Below are 24,161 nucleotides of genomic sequence, written 5' to 3' on the forward strand. Positions count from 1 at the left end.
GGTGTCACAGTAGTGAGCAGTGAAAAAGCTTTTAAGACATAGTTTTGTACATTCTTTCGGGTGGTTTATGCAGATACTGTTGGAGGGGAAAAAAAAAAAAGGTGCTGCCCTTTTGCTCTCACTGCTTTTTCCTCTGCTGTGGTGCTACAGTGGCCATGCATCTTTTCCTTGGTGCATTTCTGGGGAATTGCATTAGAAGAAGAGCTAAATGATCACAAACAGAAGCATCTAGATGTGAAGGCACCACGTGCAACAGTTGGAATGACTTGTCTTTAAAAATGCCTGGATTAGCTGCTAGTCATCCAGATCCCAGCATGTTTACATTCAGTTTCACTAGACTCCCTTTGGAGGCAGAGCACAGTGAACAAATGCTGGTGAATCATGGAGATGGTACTGGACAGATATAGTCATCACTGTTTACTATCAAAGGGTATGGAAAGGCTTATCCTTATCTGTGACCTGTAAATTCTGCATATGGTTGCCAACTGAGAAAGTGTGCAGGAGATGTGAGGAGAACTTCATGATTGGTCACCCGCCACGTCAGGGCAACAGGTCCTGGACCTCCTGATGCTTGTTGGTCCAGGTGTAATGGCCCTATCCTGGGTGGATAGCTTGAACATACTTTTCCTGCTTAAGCAAGAGCTTTTTCTTTTCTGGGGCAAGTGACAAAGATTTAAATTTTTATTTCAGCTTGTTAGATTTTTCAAAGCTATTTGAGTTGAAAGTGAAATTAAGAAAGATGCTTTTGGTAGTGAAATAGAGGGTTAGAAATAGACCAGTCAGCAGTCAAAATGTGTTTTAGTAAACACATATTGCTCAATAGAATAATTCAAATTAGAATACTGATAGTTTTATGGTAATTACTGGTGTAATTTTAATGGTTGTAAAGGTACCTGACAATGTGTCATACTGATATGAGCAAAGTCCTCTGAGTGTTAACAAGTGTGACTTCAGATTTTACCTGCTTTGGAAGACTTTAAGGGACTAATCTTGAACATTGTATCTCTTGATGATCTCGTTTCCCAGAATGCTGATTGTTGCGCCACTGTGAAAGCCTTCCTGTGCTCCTCTACCCCCCACCCTACCCTTGGATGTCATTATGATCTTTGAAGAGTGGAGTTCTAAATAAGTATTGTTGGTACCTTCCTTTAGATTGGACACCTGCCATCTGGAACATGCTGGTGTCCCTTAGTCTTCTTTTGTGAGCCTTGTTTCTGTGGGATGAGTTCTCAGGCAAAAGATGATAACACTTTAAATTGTGTCAGTGCTGGGTGCTAGACAAGATGGGCGAAAAAAAATTGATATGTTATGCAAATATGGACCCTGGGGGTGAGCAAATCCATTGGGGGGGTAGGGAAAGGGAGATAGTTTTTCTCTCTTGAGATTTTGTTGTTCTGAGTGGAATGCTTAGTATTTTGTAAGTCATTGGGTGACGTGATTTGTCTTTTTTGTAATAGGAATTAAATGGCAGGCTAGCATTATTCACTGTCTCATTTCCAGCTTCTGACTGATGGTTATACTGTGATCACTGAAACTCTGTTTGTTAGAGAGTTCTGACCTCTTTTAAGTTTCTTGCCAAATTCTCCTCTTACAGCAGCCACATGAATAAGATGCTATCACAAACGATTACTTAAGGAGGTTTATATTATTTACTGCATATCAGAAATCCTGTGAAACAAACTACTTTCCACATAAATAAACGTAGTTTTCAACACAGGGACAGGTTGATCATGTTACGGGTCCTTCTTGCTCAAAATGTAGTTGTCGTGGAATTGTGAAACTAGATAATTAACTACCAAAACCTGAAGTATGTGAATGTTTTTGGGTCTTTACTGCTGCAGGTTGTCATACCAACTTTGGCAGCTCAAGAACAAACTTTTCATTTATTTTCTTGTGAGCAAAACTATTATTGTATGTTTTCCTTTTTTTTTTTTTTTTTTTAGTTTGCCTTTTTGGTTTTTTTTATTGTTTTGTTTTTAGCCCAGACTAGACAACTTTAGGAACTTTTGCATCAGCACTGTGATATTTGACAGAGTTACACCTCAAAGGTAGCCAGTGTTGATTTTCTTGATGCTCCAGGCACTTCAAAAGTGCACAAAAATGACCTAATTTCAAGAATTTGTACTCAAAGTCTGAGCACACACATGGAAGCCACATGTTGAAGATGTCTTTGAAGAATGTGATTTTGGGCAAACAGCCTGCCTATTTCATGGTTGTGAGGAGGAGAAAGAAAGTCTAACTATGTTGGTAAAGCACAGGTTTAGGTAGGCTTGTTTTCCTGATCAAAATACATTGGTATGGTATACAGACCAACAGTCATATGCACCTGGAAAGAGTTAAGCTCTGTGCCCCTCCAGTCTACCTCAGTTTCCTCATTCAGGGGGAAACAGAGCATACTCTTCTTGAAGAAGAAGACAACAACCTTCTGAAATTTAGTAGGTAGGGGAACGCTGGAAGCAAAGAAGCACTGCTGTGGCACTGACATGCTTACAAAGAGAAGAATCACATGATTCTGACCTATGATCAGGAACTCTGCGGCCAGTGCTCTCAAACTAGTGGCTCAGAAGTTTACATGGAGGTTCTGTTTGCAGCTTTCCTGCTAATGAAACTGGTGAGGTATCCAGTAAGCAGAATGTGATGTGGTTCAACCAAAAGTGTTGGCACCAGACCAGGATCCGAATTGTACCAGTTATTCTTCAGCATGCTGTGTCAAGGTTACGTACTTTATCTTCTTAGAGTTCTTATTTGCTAGAACTCACTCATTTGCTACAACGTCACTCTTGAGGCCTGCACAGTGGAAGTGACCACTAGGTGCAGACTTAGGTGGTGTGTTGGGCCACTGTGTCGTCTCGGAGTTGAAAAACATCGCTGGCTAGGTCTGTGTCAAAAAGTAAAGTCCATTGTATTGGAACTGCAGGACAGTTGAAGGTTAGAAAATGTTATTTATATTTCTGGCCCCTTCATATAATTAGTTTTACTTGGAAATTATTGCTACTTAATGATGACCAAGAAGTGAGCTTTCCTCATTGGTGGATAAAATCACTTTTTTCCAACTATTGATGCCTTCTGTATTTTGTATGCCATGCTCTGTTTTCTTTTAGTGCTGGAACATGCTGCGTGGTAGTCCTATCATTAAATGAGCAGCCTTCCTTAGAGGCTTTGTCCATTTCTTAAATTTTCTGCTCTAAGGAAGATTTTTGTTTATTCAATTTGATATTCTTGCAACAGTTTGTGGAGAGATGGTTTGATAGTTCTACTTCCTCAAGCATGTCTATAATCAGTCTGAGTGGAAAAGAGTGACTTTTTATTTATTTTCCACACTATTTCAATTGTCTCAGGTTTAGCCAGACTCAACATTTTCACAAATGAAAGAGCAAAAGGTATGCCATATGATCCATGTTAAATTTTTGCTGTGTCTGAACTCCAGTTCTGGTTGAAATACACCTATGGTACTTTTCAAACATAAGGACATGTTTGTGTAAACTTGTCACAACCCTCAATAATGCCATATTGTGGCAGAATAAAAAAGCTGTTAGCTGAGATGATGATGTTATTTTTTTTTCCAGTCCTTGGTAATGGAGCAATGTTTCCTTTGAAAGCAATGTTACTTGAGTGACTGGCTGCCCAACAGTACCTGATGTTACCTTTTTATTGTCATGTCTTGTCAGGAAAGCCTGGCTCTAAATTACAGCTGATGGTAGTAGCTGCATGTAGGTATTCAAGAATCTTCTTCTAGAAGGGGGATTTTTTAACAGTATGACTAACTGATTGGAGGGGTACACTTAGTCCTTTAATTAGAGCTAGCTTCAGTAAAATTGTACATCCAATGTTATCTATGCAGTCATGTGATGAAACTTGATTGAAAAAATAATTCTGGGTGAAACATTGTTTTCTGTACTGGTGAGAGGGAGGGAGCACAGTGGAAACAACCGACATAGCAGAAGAAAATTGAAAACTTCTGCAAAAAGCTTATTGATGGCATATTGTTGTAATGCTTAATGTTGAAAAGGATTAGAGGTTGTTGCCCATCAGCCAGGTTCCCTGCTCATTGAGAAATGTATTTGTCCTGTTCATCTGGAAATTCCACATGTATTTCTGCCTTTTAAGGATGACAAGTGTTAATTTTAATACAAGTATGTGAGCTTTTAAATTTAAAAGCTCTGAATGAAATACTGAATGATGTTTTCTGAAAACATAGCTTTGTCCTCTGGCTTAGCAAATGGTTAAGCAATGCCACACCAAGCAGGAACATTACTGTATGTAAATTGCTCTAGTTTTGTAGTTATAATAACACCCACTTAGGAACCTGTTGAAACAGGTATGAGTACATTGAGATAGCTTATGTTCTAATTATGGGCCATTTATCTTTATGGAAACAGATAAAACTTGCTGCCTCTGTGTCCTTCCATAAGGAGGTCTAATTAAATTGTTTGGTCACATGTCCCTTCTACTTACTTCAGGCCTTCCAGTTTGAAGGAAGTGGGTGTTTTTTGGTGGTTTTTTTTTTGTTTTCCTAGTAAGGTAGTTGGGAAGGTATTGTGAAAACTGTTGCTATGATTTGGACTATTTCAGTGTCTGAGGAGCTCTGCGTCCTCTCAGGAATCTTCGGTTCTAATGGTCTGTTGCATGCAAGTGACATTTTTGATAATGGTCCAGAATTTTTAAACTTATGTCATGTTTATCACATATTCAGTTAGTATGTGCATTTTTCTAGAACTTAATTAATATTCAAGAGTGACTTAAGTTTTGAGAGGAAAGCAGCAAAACCTGGAAAAACAGTAGTTTTAAGAAGAACTGAGTTTCTTTTTGTAGCTTATGTATAGGCATTAGCCAGGTGTTCCCAGAAACCTTTTCTTCCTGGTAAACACTACTACTTGTTGCTTTCTAGGTCCTGTTTTGGGTTGCAAGCCCCACCCTTTTTCTGGGCTCAGGCTGCAGTCCACAGTGCAATGGTGTCTCATTTGGGATTTAAAGTGCACTGGGTTGAAGCAGGATCATCTACTTGCTTGTGTTTCAGATCAGTGCCAGTAATGTGGGCTTATCATCCCTGTAAGCCAAATTATTAACTTTGTTTACATTATACTGTCAGCTCCGTTTTATAGTATGGACTGTTGCTATTTTGGACCCCTGTTGTCTTGAAAGTCACCTTTCTGTGATCTTAATTGGTCCGAGTCCTATAAGAGCTTTAGAGTTCAGGTACAAGTGAGGTATGATCTATGACACTTTAGAAAGTGGCCAGTGGTTGTGCAGGTCCCTTTTTTAGAGACCAGAGCAGACGGGGTTAGCAGGTCATCTTTAGGTGAAACTGTAGCTGAGCTTGTAGTTTACAGCCCCCAGTAGCTTGTACAGAAGAAATATCAAGGTGCGCCTCTGTTTTGAGTGATTTTTTTTCAAAATGTTTTGCTGTAGTCTTTATTTTTGTCATGAGATCTGTGATACCATTACATGAAATGGAAGGGAACAATATAAGGGAAAATGAGTTATGAGAAGAGGAATGTCTGTTCTATGGTTTTTTCCCTGTTTTTTCCCACCCTGTTAATAGTAGGGTGGGAGAAGATCTATAGGAAGATAGACTTGAGAACATCATCACTGAACTGAAAGAGGATAGGTTTAGGTTAGATACAAGGGGAAAAATTCTTTAGCGTGTGGGTGTTGAGGCACCTGGAGCAGCTTGCCCTGTCCCTGTAAGTGTTCTGGACCAGTCTTGGATGGAGTTCTGAGCAACTTTGTCTAGTGGAAGGTGTCCCTGCTCATGGCAGAGGGTTGGAATTAAATAGGCCTTGAGGTCCTTTCTGACTCAAACTGTTTTATGATTCTGTGAACATTGTAGGGCCTCTTTGTGAGATCATTTAAAAGAGCCTGAGTAAGTGGCACAAGTCCTGAAATAACTAGCAAATACTTAATGAGAGTAAAGAAGTGCTTGTGAGATAAACCTGTACAAGGGGAAGATTTAAGTTAGTTAAAAAGCACAGGATGGCCACGCTATGTGTAGACCAGTACAAACTACATCGTGGGCTGAAGGAGAAACAGGAAGATGAGATGGTGTCTTAATTACTTTTGAAACTCTGGCTGATGAATTCTGAACTCTTCTTAATATTTTGTCTGAAGTGTTACCGACTAGCATTTTAATGATGCAGGCTCTGTGTTAGCGCTATATCAGTTTTCAACCCCGAGTGCTAAGTGAATAGTATGCTTGAGTATGACAGCAGTGGAAGCATTGTGGGAACCCAGGACATCCGTCTGGCTGCCGTGGCTGTCTCTAGACCCTGGCAGGGGGCTTGGAGCCCTTTGCACGAAGTCAAAAACACCTGTGGCTTCAATTTTAGCCCGTGGAAAAAAATGCCAACTTTGTGCGAGGAATTACAAACCACAAGGGTTTGAGCAGTGTGGTAGTTGAATTAACACAGGGTGAAAAAGTAGAATTTTGGGGTTTTTAGAATGGGGTTCGAGGGGACAGGATGGAGGGATTTGGGTGTGTCCTGACCTTCTTCTCCTTCTCCTTGCCTTCCATGTCTTGCTGTGATGGTGACAGTTTTCTATTGGTTTAAGGTAGAGACACACTGTCCAACATAAATTATAGATGTTGGCACGTTATTGTAAACATAGTACATGTAGTTTTTGGTGTAAAATGTAAACACTGCCCTAGGGGGCAGACAGAATGCCATGGCTGACTTGCTTAGCAGGGCAGAGAAAGAATGTTATAGATAAGAGAAAATAAACAACATTGAGAAGCCGACCCTACGCATACGACCCTCCTTCTTTGGCTGCGTGAGCTGGGAAACGAGGACTTTTACATTCTCGGGGTCACCTCGATCCGCAGACCCCGAGACAGCATGAGACTTGTTTGGCATGGGGTTGTGTTCACAAATTAGAAATGTACTCATGTGACCAACTTTGTTGTTTTTTGCACTTCCAGATGGATGGAGGCCTGTTTGAATGAGGAGCTGCCTGCCACAACAGAGCTGGAAGAAGGATTGAGAAATGGAGTCTACCTGGCAAAGCTTGGAAACTTTTTCTCCCCTAAAGTGGTTTCTGTGAAGAAAATCTATGACAGGGAACAGACAAGGTATAAGGTGAGTGCTGTCGACCATGGATACTTCTTTAGGTAGACATCTAAAATGGGAATATGTACACATGGAGATACTGTGAGAAAATAAGCTGAAAGTTAATTTGTATTAGTCTTACCTGAGAAACTCTGCCTTCACTCCAGAGCAATGGTTAAATGAGGTGGTGGGTGGACTCTTAGCTTTATATGTAAGCTTGCACTTAGGTGAAATAATTTGTCATAAACGGTCAATATAAGCGTTTATAGAAGACTTCAGACTTCTTTCCTGCAAAAGTGTTGTTTTCACTATCTGTGTTAATGAAACTCACCGCTGTTCTTGACAGCTGTGATATTTTGTTTCTTAGTGCCCTCACTCTTGTTTCTGCCGATTTTTATTTCAGGCAACTGGTCTCCACTTCCGACACACAGATAATGTAATCCAGTGGCTGAATGCCATGTCTGAGATTGGTCTCCCCAAGGTAACTTCTGTCTTGTACATCCAAATAAATAAATAATCTCAGAAAAGCTTTGCATTCTATGGAAGCATTTGCTGTTATAAAAAAAATCAGCACACTTACTCTAGTTAATTCTCAAATTTCTAGATTTGTGTCCCTGTAGAAACTCTCACCTAAAACTTGCTGAAAGATTTCATTCTGCTACGTGTGTGAGAATGACTAGGAGCAAAATAATTTATCCCTGTGTAACATATCCCTGGTATTACTTATCTTGCATAATATCTGCAATACGTCATTCTTGCCATGCATTCTTTTGAGCAGTATCCAGACTACAGTTTGATTGTGGAAGTTTTTTTAGAAATCAATGCTAAACGTAGCAGCACAACAGAAAATACTATGTTCTCTGTTTCTTCAGATGTTCCTATTAAATTTTCATGTCAAGTTGAAATATTCCTGGTGTGACTTAATCAAATATAAATGATTGACTTGGCTAGAGAAATGGCCAGATAAACTTCTTGGAGCTAATAAACACAGTTGCCTGAAAATATATGGAATTGTAGTAGCATTGGGCTGATAGTCAAGTTTTTTTTTGTAGCCACGTTATGCATAGTCTCACCAAAACTGGCATTTTGTATTTTAGTCTGATGCATGTTTTCTTTGCGTATGTGCTTGCAAATGGAACACTTTGGTTTTGGCAAAGATTTTTAAATAACTTGTGATTTACTAGTTGAGCCTTCCTGGGATCTATGATGGTCTTACAGAAACACATTTGGTATTAGGAAATACTGAAATATGTTAGGTGGTTAGGTGAAAAGAAATGAGGGATTTAGACAGAGAGACATTAAGTGCCAGGTATGAGGTAAGATTTTCAGATGCAACTAGGCTTTGGGTGGAAATAAATGTGTAAGAAGATGTTGAAGAAACTGGGCTGGGGTTCAGTACATTTACAAGAGATACTGGTGCTTTAAGTATTTTCCCATGCAGAATAGCCAGGGAACTGATGCTGTGAATTAAGGGTCATTCAGTTGCCCTTGCCTTTACAGAAAGAGCAATGCTATTTTGTGCCCGTAGGCAACAGCAAGGAACCTTCAAATAGCTGGAAAATAACATACTTTATTATGTTACAATAAATCAGGACTTCTGAAATAGTTGAAACTTTATTTGTTAAACTTTGAAGGGCTTTGTGTTTGAAAGCTTTTGGGTCCAGCTAACTTAAAATATAGTATGCAGAGCACCTCAGTGCTGGTCTGGGTTTCCAGAAAGTTCTGGAAAACTGAGTGCTGATCTGGGTTTCCAGTATCCCTTTGAAACTGTCTCTCCTCTTGTTTCTCAACCACATTTAATCCAGACAAAATTCTGTTTTCTCTCTTCTCCTGTAAGTCTTTTTTTTTTTTTTTTTACATCCTTTAGCTGTCACGGAAGTCCTTGCTAATACCTCATGACCTGGTATCTCAGTGTACACACAAAAGAAAGGTTCTGCCCACCACATATGTAGAACTTGACAGGAAAAGGGGAGCTCTGATTTGGACATTGGAAACAAAAGGAAGCATTGACACTTCATTAGGAGAAGCATTGGTCCAGGGCAGAGAAGCTTGAAGAGTTTTGTTCCATGAGCTGTTTCTCTAGTGTAGCATGGAAGAATTGAGCTGACGTGATTTGGGTGTATAGAGTGAATATAATTCAGACTGCTACCTTTGTTTTATCTTTAGATATTCTACCCAGAAACAACAGATATCTATGATCGCAAGAACATGCCACGCTGTATCTATTGTATTCACGCACTCAGGTAAGGAATTCTAGACAGAAATCTGATTGCTTCTGAAATCTTTCTGCAAAGCTGAAAGGTGACAAGAGAGAGAGCTGAACTGAAGGCTGGATGAGGGCAAATTTTCTAGTAGAACAATCTCATCGGGTCAGCAAAGATCCATTAAGCCAATATTTTGCCTTAGGCAGTGGCCGAATCAGATTCTGAAGGAAAAAAGCCAGTCAAGTATGTTGAGATTACTACCTTTTCATTCTGGTTCCCACCCTCTCTGCTCTCTGAGGCAGAGCTAGACATTCTTTAACAAAGAAGATAGTAAGGCACTGGCACAGATTACCCAGAGAAGCTTTGGCTGTCCCATCCCTGGAAGTGTTCAAGGCCAGGTTGGATGGGGCTTGGAGCAACCTGGGATAGTGGAAGGTGTCCCTGCCTGTGGCAGTGGGCTGATTTGAAAGTAGATTATCTTTAAGGTCCCTTCCAACCCCAGCCTTTCTGTGATCTGTGTTGAGCTAGCATGACAGGCAAAATGTAGGAGTGGCTTTTCTTCTCCCAGACACATCTTTCTGCAGCTGTATGGGTTCATCCCTCTTTTGTAGTGATTCCATTTCTCATCAGGCTGCAGGTGAATACATTAACCCTATTTTAGTAAGCCAAATCAGCCTAGTGAATACTTTGCTATCGGAGATGCCACACCTGCAGTCCTGTGTCCAGTTCTGGGCATTAGAGAGACACAAACAAGCTGGAGAGAGTTGAAGGAAGGGTCACTAAGATGCTTAATGGACTAGAGGATCTCTCCTATCAGGACAGGCTGAGACAGTTGGGACTATTCAGTCTATATAACGTATAGTGCCGTGGGAATCTCAACAACGTGTGCAAGTATCTGAAGGGAAGATGCAAAGGAGATGTGAAGCCAGGCTCTTCTCAGTGATGTCCCGTGATGTGACAAGAGGCAAATGGCATAATGTGAACCACAGGAGAGTCCCTCTTAACATCAGGAAATGCTTCCTTTATCTGTGAGAGTGACCAAGGAGTGGCACAGGTTGCTCTGAAATGTGGGGTCTCCACTGTTGTGATCCTCAAAAGCCATCTGAAATGATCCTAGGGAACTTGATCCTATGTGACCTCGTTTGAAAAGGGAGCCTGAACAACACAAACTTGAGTGTGCCCTTCTAGCCTCAACCGTTCTGTAATTCTGCAATGACTTGATAGTGGTGGGCCAGTTACGTTCTGCCAAGGGGGGAAGAGAAGAGTCAGCTCTCTCTCTTGGTGATTATCAGCTGTTATATTGGCTTACCTCTCCTTGAATCTATATCTCCTAAAACTGTATCATTGTCAGAACCACAAGGAAAAATGACTAGTTCTAATTATTGCTTCTTTTCTTTTCTAGCCTGTACCTTTTTAAACTGGGTCTTGCCCCCCAGATTCAGGATTTATATGGCAAGGTAGACTTCACAGGTAAAAAAAAAACCCAGCACTTATGTATGCTGCCTTTATCTCATACCCTTCTAGATCAGTTATTGAACACTCATTTAGGTCAATTAAAGGATTGTTGCTGTTGATATCCTAAATGCAAATAAAATGATAAATTAATTGCTGTGAGGAGTTTTAGTAATTTAAGAAAAAGAGACTTCATTTGCCAGCTTCTGAGCCAGGCAGTTAGACAGTCATCGGCTCATTTACTTTCACAAATAACAGTGTCTTAACTCTTTTGTCACTGTTGTAAGATGCTTAAGCCTTGCATCTATCTCCTTGGGAGAGTTTTCAATTTGGAACTTAGTACATGGTTCTGACCTCCTGTGCCAGTTTAGAGGTGCCATCAGCTGAAGAAGTGTTTGACAGCTGATCTGCTGCAGGAGATGCCAGCACAAAGTCATGTGTCCGCACACCTCCTCAAAGTTTCACTTCCTTAATTTTTGTGAAAGTGTCAAATTCTGTGTTTTGCATTAGTAAGACTCTTGCCCGAGGGCACGCATCTGGTTTAAAAGGTGTATAAACTTTATGTCCCTGCAAATTGGTTGTTGATTATACTTACAAAATGCTGAACTATTAACTCTCTTTAAGAGTTGTATGATATTTAGCAACCGCATGTGTTGACGCACTGCATTCGCTTCTCTCAGTGTAGGCTGTTTGTGGGGAAAAAGAAAATCTTAAACTACTCCCTGTGCGTTTTCCTGACCTATTGGCAACCACAGTTGAGGTACCTCAGAATGGAGTCGGTTTCCAGCTCCTCATGAGAGTTCTTGCTTTGTTTTCTAATAAGAAAAACTACAGAATACTCCCGTATGAGTTTTTGGGAGAAATGTAGATTTTAGGAAAGTGTGCAGAATGTCTTGGCATTTTCATTTATTTTGTTTCACTTACTGAGTTACATTCAAAGTATTATTTAAATAATAATAGTCATCTATTGTAGCTGTCCTATTTCTTTTTTTTTTAGCAGCATTTAGTACAGCACTGCTAATGCATTGTTAATTCTAATGCCATGTAACACTATTTTAACGTATGTTTCAGAGGAGGAAATCAGTAATATGAGGCTTGAACTGGAAAAGTATGGTATTCAGATGCCTGCCTTCAGCAAGATTGGAGGAATTCTTGCAAATGAACTTTCTGTGGATGAAGCTGCATGTAAGGAAAAATGGCATTTTGTTTGCTTATTCAAATCAGCAGATCAGTTAAGTGTTGGTTTTAAGCCTAGTACAGTATTTCTGATAGGCCTTTTTAAAAACTGGGAAGATGTTTTTATTCTTTCCCTTGTGTATTTTTCTTTTTTCTGGAGCATGGTGATTTGATCACTTAAAATATTGTAACTAGAAAGTAGGCCGCTATTTTTTTCAACAACACAAAGCCATGATGGAATGAGAGATACTTTGATGATTCTTTTGCTTTCCAGTTAATTTTCAGATATTTTTTCTGCTCTTTTCAAATAAGGGATTCTGGATTTCTTGATTTTTAACAGAGCTGATTTGTTTGGGACTAACTGGCAGACTGTGGCTTGTTTTTCAGTGCATGCTGCTGTCATTGCGATTAATGAAGCAATTGACCATCAGGTTCCAGCTGACACTCTTGCAGCAATGAAGAACCCTAATGCCATGCTAATAAATCTGGATGATCAACTGGAATCCACTTACCAAGCCACACTCTACAGAGCAAAGCAAGACAAGATGGAGAATGCTAAAAATAGGGTAGCTCAGTTCTTCTTTCAAACCATTTGCATGCATTGCTATTTTGTATTGCAGTGTAAACTGTGGGGAATTCACCAAATGTGTGTTAAGGTCCTGTATGTGTGGTCTTAGGTGGATTTACTCCTCGTGGCATTCTGTTACGTTCCCCAGTAACCTATCTTGCAGAAAACAGGCAATAGTTAGCTGTGTTAGTCTGTTTAGCTGTCTGAAATACGGGCCACATAGATACAAAATTCCTGTCAGCGTTTTTATATTGGGGGAATGCATCCTTCTGTTTTCACAGGTATGTTTTCCTAATAATGAAATTATGAGCAAAACTGACTGATGCTGGAAGTGGTCCATGTTGCTTTAGAGCACTGTATGACACATGCCTAACTCTGTATACTGTATACTCTGTGTCCTGGAGCTCTACTGTGTGTTCAGTAGAGCCATTAGATTGAAATAAGATGTTTCTAAGCTGTCTGTATCAGAGTTCGACTATAGTTACTCTAAATGTATTTATGTCTAGGGCTTCTTTTTGCATGTGTAAAGGCAGTGTATGTATGGCCTATCACAGCTCTATAGGGGTCAACGTTTACCCTTCCTGACCTTTTCAGTTAGAAGGTCTGTAAGGGAGAAGGAAGCTGTAGAAACCCTGATTAGTTTTTATTTCATCTTCAGATTGCCTCAGAAAGTTCAGACAGAGAGAGAGATGTGTATGAAGAACTTCTGACTCAAGCTGAGATTCAGGGAAACATCAATAAAGTGAACAGTAAGTGTCATGTTATACTAATAGTCTTAACTAAAAGTGTACTTCAAAATGATACCTGTGCTCCTCTTTTTCTGTAATGCTGACAAAATTTCAAGGTAGCTCCCCTGTTTTTGTGGTGGGGTGTTTTGGTTTTCTTCAGTTGTGTGGTTTTGTTGTTGTTAGTTGGTTTTGGTCGTGTTTTGGTTTTTTTAGTCATTATCAGTACATAGTTGTAAGCTTAATTCACTACGACTTCTGTTACCCTTCCTTTTGGAAATGGATTGTACATGTTGCTGGGCCCTTCAAATCTTCATCCTGAGTAGTGCATGCCATTTCCAACCATTAGCCTGTGTTTCAGGCTAATAATTCATAATTGACTTAATAATTGATTCTGGAAGTGTTTCTTTTGGATTACATACCTAACTTGCTATCTATCAGGTCTAAGAGTATTTCTTTCTGAGCGGTAGGTTGTGTAAACCATGGGACTTTCTCAAGACTCTGTTTTTCTGTTGCTAGCACATGCAGCCATATCAAAGATTGACCTGGCTTTGGAACGAGGAGATGCATTAGCACTGTATGAAGCTTTGGCAACACCAGCCCTGGGACTCCGAGGATTGCTACGAGAAAATTGCGACTGGTATTTCAAGCAGTTCTTGAGTGATAGGCAACAGAAACAGGAGGTATGGAAAAGTGTTGATTACCCTGATTTGTGAGGTTTTTCCCCTGCTCCCGCCTTTCACCATACAACTATGTACTAATCACTTGGTATATACCTGCATTATGGTTTAGTGTTGTCTAGAAAAAGTCAATGTTAAGAGATGGAAGCATTTAGTAAGCCTGTCTATTATTTAGGCTTTATCTCTGCATGTGAAAGGCCAGTATAATGTGTATATGTAGGTGTACATATAATAGACCAAACCTTAAACTAGCAACTTGTGTGTGTATAGAACTATTAAAATTAAGGTGTGTCCTCCCTCATTTTGCTATTGTCAGTGCCCAAATAATGTGAATATATGTATTTTATAAACACCTGTCAGATAAGCCTGAACTACTTTCACTGTGGAGATTACTGTCATAGACCGCTTGAAGGCATTATGCTTAGGGACATGGTTTAGTGGTGGACTTGGCAGTATTAGGTGTATGGTTGGACTCAGTGATCCTAAGGGTCTTTTTCAGCTTCAGTGATTCTGTGATGCTGCCCAAGTTGTTAAAGTCCTCCTTCCCCCCTAGTTACTCAGTCTTGTTTTCTATTTGTATTTGTGTAGTATCATAATAGTCCAAGAAGCATGTATGTATAAGCCAAAGCTGCTTGTTGTCCATTTTGATCTGCTAACTCTATAGTTGCTCAGAGGTAAAATGCAACATTACTTAATGGATTGTTTCATGCCAAACTGCACAATTGCTAGTCTCGCTCCAGCACGCAGCTCATGTACAGGGAGCCTTTTCCCACAAAGTTGTGCCTTTTTTCTTAAATATGTTACCACTTTGGAAGCAGTCTTGCCTTTTATTGCTATGTTCACGGGACTGCAGTTCTGATAGAAAAAAGATCAGGTTGTACGCATACAATCTTTCAGCACCTGATCTGAGAATCTGGTGAGTCATTTCTGATTTCCTTATGTATATTCTTTCTGGTTTAAGTTCAAGTGGAGTATTTTTATTGAGGTAATTGGAATTAACTTGGCATTGTTTCACCCTTACAGTTTCTGTTTTTTCTTCAGGCTGGCCTTACAGGTCCTCTGCAGAAGGAAGAGTTGCAGTTGGGAGTGGATGCTGCTAACAGGGCAGCACAACAGTACCAGCAAAGTAAGGATCAGCAGAAATCAAAGCAAAGTCACCGTGGATGTGATCAAGAAAATGAGGCAGCACAGTATTTGGGTCTATTATGAATGGTCATTGTGAATGTTCTTTAAGTACTTTACAGCTGCTAAGAACATTAAAGAGAGCTGGTTGCCCTAATTATTTGCAGTGTCTTTTATCCAGCTGTTACAACGTGGCTGGAGATAACAGCATTAAAACATTAATTTGAATTAAGAAACATAGGCTTTTTGCATCCTTCTTAAATAACCTCTTTTTATAGAATACTTTTATGAATTTTTGTGTTGTGTATCTGTGAAGTAAATCTGGATTGCTCCAAGAGATGTGAAAGATAGGTTTATCTGCTGATTTGTTCACACTGAGCTACAGAACCTTTACTGTTTCTGAATATCGGGTAGTAAATAAAATGCAGATCATTTGCTGATTGTTTTTTGATAGATGCTTCTGAGACCATACAGAGCTTTCTTACTGTCCAGGAGCAATTCACTTTGTGATAGGTAGAAAGGAGACTACTAGAGATTGGAGAGAGGATTTAGAATACAAGAGGAAAATAGCAAATGCTGAATTAAGTAGGCAGCTACCTTTGAAGTGTACCTTACTTGTTAGGCATGGAAGTCCACATTTGTTTACCTTCTTGCAGTGTTTTAAGTTAGCCAGCATGTACCCACTACAGAGTGCCTGTGTTACTGCCTTGAGCAGGATAAAGGTAGAAAGGAAGAGAAAATTGGTATGATTCACCCATCCAAAATTTGCAATGAGGCTTCTTACTATCAGAATACTGAAATGGTAAAACAGTCCCTTGATAATCAGACAAAAAGGTGAACTAGTATTAAATATGAGCATTGCATGTTTTAATGGTCTTCAGTAATGGAAGACTAGCTAACTGGGGATGTATGGATCTGAGAGTTTGGGTCTTTCTCTGCAGTTTGGGTATTATTCTTTCTCTAGTTAAGTACCTGAGTAAAATGAAAGTGCTGTTATTATGGGAGTCTCAACTGTCTGCCTTCCTTATTTTTTGTGCTCTTTGAATTTCTAGGACTGGCAGCAGTAGCCAAAATTAATTCAGCAATTCGAATGGGTGATGCTGAGAAGACTGTGGCAGAAATGATGAATCCAGAGGCCCAGTTACCAGAGGTTTATGCATTTGCTGCAGATCTTTACCAAAGGGAGCTGGCCACCTTACAGCAACAGAGCCCTGAAGTAAGTATCACCTTCTCTGTTATTTCTGAAAGTTGGCATGGGTCACTGGGTCTACCTGTTTTCTTACATGTGTTCTCTGGAACAAACCTGTCTTGAGTCTTCACAGAACTGCTTTGGTGTTCAGTCTGTTCTGATGTGGTTTAATCCTTTAATCTTGATCTGATCGGACTTTAGCTCAGTCTCTTACTTGGTGCTCTAGCTGTATGATACTCACCTTTCTACTTTGTTGTCTTAAAGGATGTCCCTTTGCCTTGTTACATGTCTGTTCTGACAGCTACTCCATTGTTTTCTATGTGCAGCAATAGTTTGCATAGAACGAATAGAATTAATTTATTGTCCGCTTTGTATGCAGGGTCACCTCACCCATCCAGAACTATCTGTTGCTGTAGAGATGCTGTCTTCTGTGGCCCTGATTAACAGGGCTTTGGATTCAGGGGATATGAATACAGTGTGGAAACAACTGAGCAGTCCTGTCACAGGCCTTACAAACATTGAGGATGAGAACTCGCAGAGGTGAGTAATTCAAGGAATCATAGCTATCCTTGATGTTGCATCTATTCTGTGACTTTATGAATTTTATTTTCCTTCTCTTAAATTTTACATTATTTCTACATTATTTGTTACAGTGTGGATTTAATCTCTGCTCTCTCTTGCATCTTGTTTTTGTGATTACTGTTTCTTACTGGTCTGATTCCCGTGCTGTCTTTCAGTGCTTTCTCATGGATTTCACATTAAAGCCATGCTGTAATACCATTAGGTTGTCACTAGTACTTACGCCAGCTCACCTGTTTTCTTTGCCCTGAACCCTTATTCGGTGTTTCAGTGCTTTTTTCTTTTTTGGCAATTTTGTCTGTTTGAGCCTCCTTCACATTTGTGCTGACATTTCTCTTTCTCCCCATTTTCAGTTTCAACCCTCATGTTACCTCTCCCACTTTGTGTGCGGTTCTCAGTGCTGGGTTGTGTGCTCCCTGAGCAGCTTGTTGCAATGTCATGTTTACTGGGCTTGGGTTTTGTTTTCTGACAGATACATTGATGATTTGGTGAAGCTGAAAGCTGAAAGAAGTGCAGAAGGAAATGAATTTATCACATGGAATGATATCCAGTCATGTGTTGATCATGTGAATAAAGTTGTGCATGAAGAACATGAAAGTAAGTTTTTCTGTTCAATTAATGGTAGACCGATCGTAGGTTATAAGGAGTGCTAAAATTACATGTGTGTCAATACAGAAAGCTACTGATTGATTTGTAGTTGTGTTATACATTAGATATCTAGGAAGATCTTAGTTGTAAACAAGACTTGGTGTTCCATAATATGAAAGTCTTGATTACAGGACTTTTTGTTGATGGAGAGATGAAGCAGTCTGTTGTGTATGTCAGTATTTCAAAGCTGTTTATTAATCCTTCCAGTGTAAATTTCAACCCTTTTCAGATTGGAAATGCATTGTCTGGTGTCAGTGTCTGGGATTAGTCTAGAATCTTCTCATTTTGCTTCAGTCCCCCAAATTTAAGGTAGTATTACCAAAATCTCTCAATTAGTCGTAGCTTTGTCTTGGAGTGCTCCATTGTTCTTCCTAATTTGCTGCGTTCAGTAAAAGATATTTTTCTCGAAGTCTTATCCTATTATTTGATGGCTACTTTTTCCCTGTTCAGGTTTTCCTCCTCTTCCTTTTATCTTATTTTTTATTTTTTTTTATCTGCATTGGTCTTTTTACCTTCCCAGTATTTCATTCCCCGGTTTAGTTGCCAGTACTTTAGCTCCGTAATCAGAAGATGTGCAAAAACCCTCTGAAGTTGCAAATGTCTAACACAGATCACTGGTGAGACTCCAGCTCCCTGGGTGTGGGGACACTGATATTTGAGCTCTCAGTGTGACCTTGAAGTTAATCCTTCAGCTGTACTATGTGTCTTATGCCCTGCAATCACACTGCTCAGTGTTTCCCTAGATGGCTTATTGACCTGGAGCATAGAAGCCTGTTTCTTTGCATTCATATAAAAGGTGTGATTGAGGAATCACCACTAATGCATTGCACTCACTTAAAGGCATTTGGTCAGTAGGCCTACATTGAAGAGAACAGGAAGAGGTGTAGTATATACATACACATACAGTGTAAGGTTCGACAGGGCTTGGAGCAGCCTGGTCTGTAGTCTTCTTGGTCTAGTGGAAGGTGTGCCTTGCCCGTGGTAGGGGGGCTTGGAGCTAGGTGATCTTTGGAGTCCCTTCCAACCCAAACCACTCTGTGCAGCAAGTGTGAGCACTGAAAATTAAATACTCATGAAGGAAAAAAATTACTGCTGCAAGCTGGAAATGGTGAATGAGCGTTAATGTAATTTATATGCTTCTAGCCCTGCAAGTTTTTTACTTTTTATTTCTCAGTGGTATTTATGTTAATAACGGTCTTTTAGCAGTAATAAGAGACTAGGCCTGAGTGTAATTATGAAACTTCATCAGAAAAGAAAATTGGAGTGATTCTTCTTGCGCTAAGACAGTAGTAGTTGACATAAAATCCAGAGTGGAGGGAGAGAGGTCCTTGGAAATAGTACAGTTAAACAAACCTATTCTTCCAGTAGACCCTTGTGATGTTCTGTTTCATATCGTTTAATTTTGGGGGCTTTTTCTTGTTTTCATTAAGAGTTCTTAATTTTTGTTTATGACCAATACTGAAAACCTCCTGGGTTTGATGCTAACTTTGAAGCCATCTTTGTAATAGTTATAGTTTTATTATATTTAATATCTCAGCAAGGCTTGGAGCTTTGTGTCATAAAGTGGGAGAGATGAGATTTGTCACAAGTCTGGAGGTGATGATAAAGTTTATGTTGTACGCTGAGACAGGCAGGTGTCTTCTGCCACCCCTTGTTGTATACTTGGTCTGTTGTGTTCCGTCTTGCAAAGCTTATACTCTAGAGAGGGTTAACTTTTAAATTAAAAGGTTGCTATCTTGGTTAACTTGTTTCCTGCATCTCCAAATAGACACTGTGTTTCCTATTTGGGTCACACAAGTAGATATGTTGAAACCGCACAAACAGGGCGCCACACTCGGGGTGCACACATCGGTGCTAGTTCTATAGTACCTTTTCTGTGTAGGAGGTCACAGTGGAACTCTAAAAGTTAGTGTAGTCCCAGCATCCTGTTTCTTTTAATGCTCCTTGTCCTGTAAGAAAAGTTGCAGAAAGTGCTATAATGAGGTAAATTGTTCTCCTGGGGAATTTCCTAATTCTTTGGTCTGCTTCGTATCTGCCCTTATGCAAAGATTAAAAAAGTTTTATCTTCTCTCTATGAATAACTTCAATTAGTCAGAGAAGGTCCTCAAGCTTTGTGGCTATATATGTGTGTATAGATATATATATATCTATATAAATATATATATATATATATATATATATATATATATGTATGTGTATATGTGTGTATTTTTCTTCTGTGTGCCTTCTTAAGTTATCATGTCTGTTTTTTGAAAGAAACCATGCAATCATTTTAGTGATGCAGTTCTTGCAATGTCCTCAGCATATATTTTTCCTTGATCTCTACTCCATCCAAATGTGATCTCTTTCCCAGGATGTTCTACTTTTTGTATGAACTTCTGTTTTGTGAGTCTTGTGTTGAAGAGTCACAATCTTTGAATACAACAACCAAAGCTGGAGAGTCCCACACTGAGCTCCTTTCTTTTATCTAAAAGACTTTGTTCTGCCCTGAACAAACTATGGTTGGATCCTTCTTTAAGTAGAGAATTGAATTGGGTGAACTCTGAGATTCATCTCAACCTGAGTTATTTCATGATTTTCAGGATCAGTTGCTATAGATGTAGATTCTGTTTGCATTTAGCTAACTGTAAGGTCTTTATTTTGCTGAACAATAAATTTTACTGTACTTGAATAGCATCTACTTCTCTGATAATACAGCTGATACTACATATGTCCTTAATAAAAGAGCTTTCTAACATATGAAGTTACTGTATTTTTAAATGGTATTTCATGCAGATCCTTAGTTTCATGTGAAGATTTCTTTCTGGAGAAACCAGAATCTTGGAACATTGTGAACTCTAGCCATTTGGGCTTTCTAGAATCTCTGAGCTGAGTGTCTGAGGATTCAGTTTTGTCCCTGCATGTGGTCTCCCTGAGGTGGTTGGTTTTTTTTTTTTGTTTTGTTTTTTTGTGGTTTTTTTTGGTTTTTTTTTTTTTTTTTTTTTGGTTTTTTTTTTTTTTGGTTTTTTTTTTTTTCCTCCTTTGAAACTTTATTTTCTTAATTGCAGCGCTCAAGAAGTACGACTGCTTTGGGGAGGAGAAATAGCTTTGGTTTCTTTGCTAGTAAATAATGTTTTCTGTTACAAATACTGTGGTTCTGAGCTGTTACTTGATTTAGGAAGGACTGATTGCACTTTTCTTCTTAAGCAATGCTTGTGATTATTATTGACCAAGAATGGAACTTTGTCTTTCTCCTCCCCCTTTGCATTCCTCCCTAGGGATTTTGGCAATTGGTCTTATTAATGAAGCTCTGGATGAAGGGGACACCAAGAAGACTCTTCAAGCCTTACAGACTCCTGCAGCAAAATTGGAGGGTGTAGCCCCAAAGGTAGCACAGCATTACCAGGATACACTACTTCGAGCCAAGAGAGAGAAAGCGCAGGTGAGTGCAGTTAAATGCATCTCTTGAAAGACCTTTGCATTAGTGTTACTGGATTCCTACTGGTCTTGAAAGTCAGAAGTCAAAATTGACAATGGAGAGGTAGGCATTCTGCATACCTTCAACCGATCTTAACCAATCAGAAAGAGATTTCAGCTAACAGTGTGAATCCATGAACTGTGGAGATGGTTATAAGGATATTAAGCGCACGTGGTGGCTTGCTATAGCTAAACTCAGGTCCCAAGTGAGATATGTATCTTTTTTGTGAAAAAATAATATTCATCATCTGTTTTTGCGAGGAGACTATGTTCATTCCAGGAGTACTGAACTTCTGATGGCAAGTGTTCTGCAAGCTTAAGTATTTTCTTCTAATGTTCTGTGTTAAATGTACTCTTAGGTATAGTTATATATATGTATATATATATATATATATATATATATATATATGGCAAAAAAGAAAGTTTCTGGAAGCAGAAAAATCTGTAAAGTGATACATTAGAAAAAAGATGTGAAACTACATACATGCTACCAGCAAAATTTATGCTGTTGTTCACCTGATGACACTTACATAGCTTATGACTTTTTTGAGCAGAAGTTGTCATTAGCCAAGGACTTCTACTGACTTGTACATAGTTGCAGTTTTCACTAACTGAAAGGTGAGGATGAAGAGAGGAAGGGCAAGTTTCCTCTTACAGGTATAAGAAAGGATGATGAGTGCACGTGTGTGTACGCAAGTGATTTTTGGGTAGTAGGGATAGGACGCTGAATTTTTTTTTTCCTTATCTATTTACAGAGAAGTAGCAGAAGTCTGCTTTCAGTGGCTTAAGAGTGTTTTGTTTTCTTTCTTCGGTTGTAGAGCTCATTGCTCTAATAGCAATGCACAATTTTGTATAGAGGCTAAGGTCTAGACTGTGTTGAACATTTTGTTTTTGACTAAAGGTAAACCAGTGTGATGACAATAGCTGAAAACTGTATGCAATTCTGATGAAAATCATTAAACAGCTTTCCCAAGGGTCTTGATAGGGTTAATATTCCTCAGCATCCATTTTGTGCTGAAGCATTTCCTCTCGCTGAGTCAGAATGAAACAATGAAATCTTTTTATCCTGTCCTTAAACTTGTGCCAGATTGTGCTGGTAGCTTCTGAGTTGGTATGACATTACCTTATTTAGGCATAAGATAAATAAAGGGCTTCTCCCAGCAGCATGGGAATAATTCCAGAAATAGAAAGATCATATTACACAGTAACAATGTGGAGAAAATAAGCACAATCTGAAGTCAACTGTTATGAACTAGTGACTTCTGTACCTTGGGGCCAAGAGGGATTGTTGTTCACCTGAAGATGTTGTTCGGTTGCTTACTTGAATGGGGAGTACTGTATCATGCATGTTTCTGATGTGATGAGGTGAGAGAGAAAAAACCAGTAGGCTCTAGTGTGTTACACTGTGTGTATCTTGCAGAAAGCCTTGCCAGCAGTAAAAGTGTAGAGAAGCACAACATGGTTTTGGTAGTCTTCAGATTGACTTCTGTGGATAGATAGTACAGTAGAGTTACAGTGATGGTTCTCCCCCACATCCTGGACAGGAATTTTGCTGTTGCTGGTGCTCTTGTGGGACTGTCTGGCTTTCAGATGAAATCTGCCTGTGAAGGTCATGTTAAGCTCTTGATCGAAGTATCATTTAGCCAGTTAGTTTCAGATCTGCCAAAACAGTGGTTAAAATATGGAAAGCATGTAAAGAAATGTTCATTTGAAGTCTGGCCTTAAAGCTCTTGAATATTGTAAATAGTGGCTCTTTTGTGCACTGTGATTATTATTCCATTCCAGAATTGAAGGTTTCCTGTGCTCTGTTTGTATGAGGAAAGTTGTCAGAGGGATGGTAGTTGCGTCTTAGCATTTCTTCTGGTAGTTACCTACAGGAAGCACCAGTGGGTGGGGAGAAGCTTATGCTTGGCAGCTGCTGGGTCATTGTTCTTTATGTATATTTTGGGGCTTGCAAAACACTTGTCCCTTTCCTCCTCTCAAATTTCTGCATGTAACATTAGCTCATTTGGCTAGATTTCCCAGCCCAAATACAGGATACTGTGTGATCACTGCTCCTTAACAGGCAATCTGTTAATGATTTAAATTATTTAAAACATGGTGTTGACTGCTGTGTGTGTACACTCATCCACAACACATATGATGCTTTTTGCTTTGTTAGTTTGTACAGGTTTGTGAAGTTTTGTGGGCACAGAAATGAACAGCCTGATGTGACATTAGTTACCCAAAGGCGTATTAGTTTCTGCACACAGGTATGCATCGGCAGCTCTCTGTAGTCATCTTCTGTTGAAGGACTAACTTCCTGGGAGATCATATCCTCTTAGGTTGTATAGCTTTAGGACTAGCTGGTACCAAGTCCCTGGCTTTGTGTTCGCTCAGCTTATTAGAATGATTCTTATTGATAGAATTTCTTGTTTGTTCTGTTTCCTGAGAAGTTTTTTTGTCTGAGAGAAAGTATTGAGTTTGGTAATGCCATAGTAGTCTCTGCCAGTCACAAATCCACATGGTGTCCTTGTGCTGGAGTTAGTTAGGAAGACTGAAATACTTCTTATTCCCTCTGATATGGAAAACTACTCTATTGGCTGTTTCTGAATACAGGTTATCTTACTTGGCAAAAATAGTGATATTTTTCTCCTGATATTGTATATTTTTCTTGTTGTATTCTCTTCAGGACACACAGGATGAAACAGCTGTACTTTGGCTAGATGAAATTCAGGATGGGATTCATAAAGCTAACAAGGACACAGAGGAGTCCCAGAGATGTAAGTATTATCGCGCAGTATTGCAATTAATCCCCACTACCACCCAAATACCAGTTATTTAAGGAAAAGTTGGGGGCTAGAAATGTCATGTACATGTGGCAAAGGAAATCAAAAGAGCCTACAGGCTTCTGGTGCGGTTTTTTGAGGAGCGAATGCCAGATTCTTCAAATTCTAAATTTCTTCTGTTGTGGGGGGATATGCATTTCTTTCCAGTTTTGCATGTGACCATTAGACCACGTTACCTTGTTGGACAAATCTCTATCAAATTGTTTGTCATCTGCGACTAATTGTGTGTGTGTGTGGGGGTGGGTGGTTGGTTAGAAGTGAGAGTGTTCACATGCACTATTGAAATGGTGTTTTCTGGAGCATTACCTTTTATTTGCGTGAGATACTGTTGTGTTGTCTTGCTTCTCTTAGGTATTACCAGACAAACACTCGCATGTTTTTCAGATACAGAGAGTACTACACATCAGTGATATTTGCTCCTTAATGCAGTTTGCAGGTAGACTGGTCCACCCATTGTTGCATCCCAGTCTTTATAGCGATGTTGTTTTTGT

General features: G+C 39.4%; 1 protein-coding gene across 1 annotated transcript in view; it reads left to right on the forward strand.

The window, feature by feature from the left end:
• Nucleotides 1-24,161, forward strand: part of IQGAP1 (IQ motif containing GTPase activating protein 1) — a 53,903-nt gene that overhangs the window by 7,849 nt on the left and 21,893 nt on the right. Inside the window, exons 3-16 of the mRNA XM_053988061.1 lie at nt 6,917-7,073; nt 7,447-7,524; nt 9,210-9,286; nt 10,650-10,717; nt 11,771-11,884; nt 12,263-12,441; nt 13,102-13,192; nt 13,688-13,851; nt 14,890-14,974; nt 16,023-16,186; nt 16,539-16,699; nt 17,211-17,335; nt 20,644-20,807; nt 23,514-23,604. Coding sequence (XP_053844036.1) covers nt 6,917-7,073; nt 7,447-7,524; nt 9,210-9,286; nt 10,650-10,717; nt 11,771-11,884; nt 12,263-12,441; nt 13,102-13,192; nt 13,688-13,851; nt 14,890-14,974; nt 16,023-16,186; nt 16,539-16,699; nt 17,211-17,335; nt 20,644-20,807; nt 23,514-23,604 — 1,718 coding nt within the window. The remainder of the gene's footprint in view (nt 1-6,916; nt 7,074-7,446; nt 7,525-9,209; nt 9,287-10,649; nt 10,718-11,770; nt 11,885-12,262; nt 12,442-13,101; nt 13,193-13,687; nt 13,852-14,889; nt 14,975-16,022; nt 16,187-16,538; nt 16,700-17,210; nt 17,336-20,643; nt 20,808-23,513; nt 23,605-24,161) is intronic.

The sequence above is a fragment of the Vidua macroura genome, chromosome 12 (genome assembly GCF_024509145.1).
Source record: "Vidua macroura isolate BioBank_ID:100142 chromosome 12, ASM2450914v1, whole genome shotgun sequence".
NCBI lineage: Eukaryota > Metazoa > Chordata > Aves > Passeriformes > Viduidae > Vidua > Vidua macroura.